Raw genomic sequence first — 6,441 nt, forward strand, 5'->3', positions numbered from 1 at the left:
ACTCAGACTGAAACTGCTTTTAGGCAGACTAACATGGCTACAGTGTAAAAAGGAGACTAGCCAGGAGAGGGCTGGTGGTAAAAGAGCGTCACCTAGCAGAGAGTAACTGCAGCAGGACTACTAGAGACAAGGGGACCCATGCAATAGATATTAAGGAAAGATTTTTAAGGTTGGGATAAAATATAACATGTTTTGAGAATTTCCAGGCACCCCCTTGAGACAAGTGGAGACAGCCTGGGTATGCAAAAAAAAAAAAAAAAGTGGTTAGAGAATCATCTTTCTCTATAGGGAAATAAGCTTCCAACCAGAAGGGAAGAAATTATAAGCGGAATTCATCCAACATTTTCTATTTAAGTCTTCCCTCTCTCTCCACGAGGAACCTTATATTTATATGTGCAGAATAACATCTCATTCGAAAATATCACCCAGATTTTCTTGGAATTCTCAGCACACTTGTTAGTTCAGGCCCTGTTTGCACAGAGCTACTTTCCCCACAGAAATGGAAAAACTGATTTGACGTGAAAGCATCTTTCAGACATAGGACATCCCATATTCTATGAGACACAGAGACTCAGCATGATTCTGTCCAGCTGGACATAGACGCCATGATTCGATCACAGCAGCTCAAAACTGGGTGAGTCTTAGAAACATTATCACTGAAAGAAGGAATGGTGTAGAACAAGAAGGGCAAAAAAAATTAACTGCAGGCCAGAAAGAAGAAAGGGCCAACCGGCAAGACTCAAAATTACAAGGTATCCAAGAGCCTACAGATAAGGGGGGAAATATGATCTACTCATGAAGGAAGAGTGTTGAGTATTCTTTCAACAACAAAATGTTTCATAACCTCCTAACCCGCTAATTAGGCAAACAGCAAGCCATGACTTACATTAGGTTTTGTACAAAGATTACTCTAGGTAATAATGGACACTGAAAACGGTTATACATATTTCTCTGATGTTCTGATAACTACCAATACACCCTACTTTATTATGAGGCAATGTCATGGTAAAGAAAACACCTGTTTAATACCACAATGCATGTATCTAATTAAAAAGCTGTTATGCTACTATCATTTTAAGATACTGTTACCTTACCAATTCATGCAACTTTACTAAATTCTCATTTAAGACCAAATGTAAATAAATACTCTGGGATAATGAATTACCAATGGTCAAGATTTCTCTGACCAAAAGGTTTTACATACTGGACTAGTGCTGTATCATTTCAGGCACAGCCTCCCTCCCCGACCCCACCCCCATACAAACTGAAAAGGCACAAGCACAATAAATATGTTTTTATTTCAACAACGTTTAATCCATAAAGAGGAGAAAAAAAAATTTTTAAGAGAAGTTTTTAATGAAAGATGCTGATACTTGCTACTGGTTTAGAAATATACCAATCTCCAAAAGCTTCTGGGCTGAAGTCACCTGGAGCAAAGGTCAACCCAGGCTATCAGGGGATCGGATGTAGGCCATGAGAGGTCAATATAAGGCCATACTAGTACATTAAAAGGAAAAAGAACTCTCAAAATTCCCATATCTTTTTCTCAGGATCCCTTTCTATTACATACAATCATTGGGATCAAATGCTGGTGGAATCAAGTTTCCCATAAAATTCTACGTAATCATGGAATAGCATATTTGCGTAATGCTTTACAGTTTTCAAAGCACTGCCATAAATACTTTATTGATGAAACCGGTGTATGAGGAAGGCAAGCAGTTGTGATCATTCTAATTTTTAGTTAATTATGGATAAAGGACTCTCTAATGTCACAGAATTCAATAAGACATGGGCATAGAACCCAGTGCTCAGTCCACTTCACTCACTCACTCATTCATACATTTATTCAACTAACTGGGACTATGGACTCTGAAACGAACAAAACCTAGCCTCTGGCCCCACGGAATGTACAGTTTAGTGATCAGGTAGAAAGAAAATCCGACACAAGTGCAAAAAGTATAGCCGGAAGAATGCATGCAAGTCTTCCAGATGAGGTTAATTCTTGTTTCAATGGAGAAAGAAATAGCTAGGCCTAGAAGGGAATGAGAGGTAAAGAGAGAAAGACAAGCAGAGGTCATCCAATTCTGTTCAAAGAGAAAAGTGAGTGCGAGTCCTGGCAGAAACTTAAGAGTATGAAGTCAGCAGAGACCAATCTTGGCCTTGACTACCTTATTCTGTGGGCCAAGCTAAGGACGGCCAACGTGCTCAGATTCAGATATATGCTAATCTCCAAAAAGCTTTCTGGGCTGACCTCACCTCCTATGTAATAAAGCATACTGATTCACATTTCATTTCTTTTTTTACTGTCATATCTTGAAGGAAGAATGACTCAAGCCTTGCATTTGAATGATTGTTTTCTGTTGTCTATGTATGTATACACACATTTCATACACCCACATGGATCATTTATATCTGTAATACTATATAGAATATAAGTATCCACATACATTATACAAAACATACATAGAATCCTATAAATCTTGCATGCAGAGACATCTGAATAATGTGTATATCTAGACTGACCCCAAGAGATATGTTTAGATGGAAAAGGGTTACGGAGACAACCATCTGTCCTAGATGATTCAGTCATTTGCCTGCCGAGGAGAAACTGAAGGGAGGTTGGGCAAGATGAATTCCAAAGATACCTTAAGGCTCCATGGTTTAATGTTTTATCAACTTATCTGCATGAAGCAGTTTCTCTGTTTTTGATAAATAAAATCCCATGACCCTGGTGAAATAATTTCTCTCTGCCTCTCAGCAGAAAATGTAGCCAGACAGCGTGACTTACAGAAAAGAGCATTGAATGAGAAGTCAGGGAACCTAGATCCTCCCCAAACCACCCTTCTCTCCACCCCCACTCACTACACCTCCAAACAAGAAGGGGGCTGTATGACCTTGGGCAATGGACTTCACCTCTCAAGACTTCAGCTTCCAGAGCATTGAATGAAAGGCGTGGTTAGGGGGTTCTATGGTTCTCTTCCAGTTCTAAATCTGTGAAGCCATTCCCTTCCCTCAAGACTTAGCTTATCTTTAGAGCTCTAAACATCAGGACTAATAAAACTGGATTCAGATCACCTCTTTTCTAACCATCCTCTCTTTTCTGACTTTTTAAACCATCCAAATCTTGCATAATTTAAGTCATCAGGGCTGTCGCTTGGTGCTCTGGTCTAAATTATGCGTTGTTGCTATTTGGGGAAAATTTAGACTGGGTCCAATCTGGGATCACTGACTGAGAACAATAAAGGCTTCTCCAGACAGGATCTGCTTTTAATGCATTGAGCGCAGAGTTTACAAAAAGGGCATTGATTGTGTACATTAAAGAGCCACCAAAACAGCAAGAGACTGGTGAGGCTGCAGCAAATTCTCCTAGATGCCACTGACCTTGGCTGCATTTCAGGGGTCAGGCATTCCCCAGGAAGTTCTCAGCAGGCAGGCTTTCCTGAGGATTTAGGAAAAAAACGAGACCTCTCATCTATACATGAGCCCATCTCTCCTTATCTACGAAGACAGAAAAAGATGGTCTGGCCTCTGATTTGAGGAGATTACCTCTGTAGCCTCTGGACTCAACTCTGGATCTGCCCAGCTCACCTACCACCAGACCGGTCACAAACCCCAGCCCTCCAGAATGCAATTGTCCCCACATTTACATTTAAATCCTCCAGCCGGCAGTTCCCCATCTTCTGAAGGAGCTGGAAGCTGGAGCCCTCTCTCTTTCCACACCTCCTGCAGGCAGAAATACACTGTCGAAGCACTGAAGCCCAAGCCAGGAAGAGAAATTGCAGTGAACTGTGCAAAAATATCTTTTCTTAATACTGATCTAAGGAGCACAGGTCTCCCATGTGTGAATCGCACTCCATGTCGGCCGTCAGCAAGGTGAGCCCTTGTGGTTGCTCCTAAGCCTGCGAGCTCTGTGCCTGGCATCTGAGAAAACCTTCCCCAGGAAAAAGCCCACAAGAAACACCTCTAGATCAAGCCCAACTTAAAATCACACCACAGCGCTGTCCGTTAGAGAAGCCGATGCTGAGATTCCGGCTCAGGGAAATCTCAAGTCTTGCCCATTGTTCCTACTTCCCTCCCCATCCCCTCCCCTGCTTTGCCACTCTCCTCTACCCAGAAGTCTGGGCCATCCATCCACCTGATTAACCCGCTGGCAGCAACTCCCAGCGCAGAAAGTAGGGCAAATGAACACACACAGTCCATAAAGCAGGAAGCCACACACTTGGCCAAAGCACCCACCCTGTTACCCAACCCCCACCCCCACCCCAGCTGCCCAGGGGCCGCGGGTTCTCACTGTGGTATTTCAGTGCCAGGGAAATAGACAGCTCACTGTAATAACGCATGAATGAGCTTTTGCTACCCAACTATCAAAAAAAAAAAAAAAAAAGCCATTTCCAATGGCATCTCTGTTTCTTCTCAGCCCCTTGACTGCCTCGAAGAAACCTCACCTCTGAGATGGAAGGACTAAGGAGAAGAGAAGGAGTTAAAAAGAGGGGGGTAAGCAGAGACGGAGAATTAACGAGACTAAAGAAAAAGTACCACTTTGACCATAAAGGTAGTTCTTTAACCGTGGAGAAGGAGGCAATGTCAAGGAAAGTACTGAAGATTCAAGTACATAATCCCAAGATTTAGCATCCCTCTAACAATGTACTCCTCAGGAGGGCGTGTGAACTTCCAAGCTTCACCCCTTCTGTGTCTGTGTTCAGAGCCACCATCAGTTCCGTCTCACCGACCCTCCTTGCCTCAAGTATATACAATCGCTTTTTTTGGTGGGGGGCGGGGGAGGGGGTCAAGCGAGGAAAAAGCCCTTTTAAGATCGGTAGACAGTCCTCAGACCCCCGGTGCTCCTGCCACCCCCACCCCTCAACCCCCTTCCCGGTAGGCAGCATCTAATTAACACTGCAAGAAAGCTCAGCCCCCTTCCCCGAAGGAGTGTGCTGGGATTGGGGGGTGGGGGTGGGGAGGCGTCGAGGCGGCACTAGGATTCCTGGTATTCCGATCTCAAAACAACAGCAAAATGGACTCTATATCAGTGATGTCTTAGTCTATACAATGAAACGGCGTCTGAGGCAATTCACGTGAGGGTAAATTAAACCAGGGGGGCTCGGGGCGGAGGGGGGAGGGGAGGGGAGGTGCTTTACAAAGGACTGACCACAGACACACACTCAACACACACACACTCCCAGGAGTTCCGGTCTGACTGGGGAAAAGCAGAGAACAAACACATCCCTTTCACCTGCTTAAATTCATCCATAAAACTGAAATGTCACAGCCACAAAGTCAGAAAGCACAGGCAGGGCTGAGTTAAAACCATAAATAAAGGTGAGTGGCAGACCGGCATTTCAGAGAGCGCTGAGAGGGAGTCCGGGCGCGAATAGCTGAAAAGGGGGAAGGGGAGGCAGTTGCCATCTACAAGACTGGCACAGCAAGAGCTGCCCCCCGTAGAGCGGCAGGTTCGGCTTCGTGGAGCCAGCCAGGCTCACAATGTCCTCTTGCAGGCTGATGGAAAACGTGAGGAGCCAGTGCCTTTATTCACGCTGTTGTTATTCTTTTTACAGAAAAGGACAGTGGGGTCTAGAGCCTTGGCACCGGGGCTTATGCCCACACACACTCTCACACACTCGAGCCTTTCAATTTAATGCTCTTACACCGCTCTAAGATGAAACTGGCATAAGCTCTAAGGGTTTTCGGGGGGAGGTCTGGCTCCCACCAAAGGAGGACACGTACCGCACAACCTCTGCGGTGGGGGCTAAGCCTAGAACACCTCGGCAGCCCCTGAATCAACACGAGAATCCAGGTTCCCTCGCGTGGCATTCGCCTGCCTCTGCCCACCAGCCCCAGCCCCAGTCCACGCACCGAGCCCACTCACTCTGACCCGAAACACTGGAAAGAAATCAGAAAGCATGTTCCGCTCACCCTCAAAGCCGAGAGATCTATTTCATCCAGGCTGCGAGCCGGGGAGTCGCTCGCCATGTCGACTTCTTCGCGGGAGAGATGGACCAAAACCACCCCGAAGCTATTCCCTTGGAAATTCCACCTTGGTCTATTTCACTCGCGTCCTCATGCGGCTGTCGCGCCAGAGGCCCGGGGCCCAGCCTCCTCCGCCCACCCCGGCTCCCACAGCGCCAGATCGCGATCCTCCGTGCGTCGGTCCTCCGGGTCCGGGAGCCCAACCTGAGCGGATCTCCAAGCCCTGGAGCCGCGGTGCGTGTGGGCTGCGCGCCCTGAACGGCTAAGGGCGCTGGGGCTGCGTGGGTGTATTTAAATGGGACATGCTTCTTTGCTTGTGCGTGGATGGCGGCTGCATTGGCTGTTATAATGAGACACATCAACTCCTCCACTCAGCTGGGGGGTGGGGGTGGAGAACCACACAGAACTGTCTATCACCGCTTCCTGGGAGGAGTAAAGCGAGGTGGGAGGGGGGAAGAAAGGCGGAGGAGGCGT

At 46.4% G+C, this 6,441-nt stretch overlaps 1 protein-coding gene across 10 annotated transcripts in view; it reads right to left on the reverse strand.

The window, feature by feature from the left end:
* Window positions 1–6,375, reverse strand: part of TNIK (TRAF2 and NCK interacting kinase) — a 400,746-nt gene extending 394,371 nt beyond the window's left edge. For all 10 annotated transcript variants that reach the window (XM_040248755.1, XM_040248731.1, XM_040248749.1 and 7 more), the window contains exon 1: window positions 5,914–6,375. In XM_040248755.1, the coding sequence (XP_040104689.1) occupies window positions 5,914–5,970 (57 nt within the window). In that variant the 5' untranslated portion in view covers window positions 5,971–6,375. The remainder of the gene's footprint in view (window positions 1–5,913) is intronic.
* Between the last annotated feature and the right edge of the window lie 66 nt (window positions 6,376–6,441).

This window comes from Oryx dammah, unplaced genomic scaffold, assembly GCF_014754425.2.
Source record: "Oryx dammah isolate SB20612 unplaced genomic scaffold, SCBI_Odam_1.1 HiC_scaffold_2, whole genome shotgun sequence".
Classification (NCBI taxonomy): domain Eukaryota; kingdom Metazoa; phylum Chordata; class Mammalia; order Artiodactyla; family Bovidae; genus Oryx; species Oryx dammah.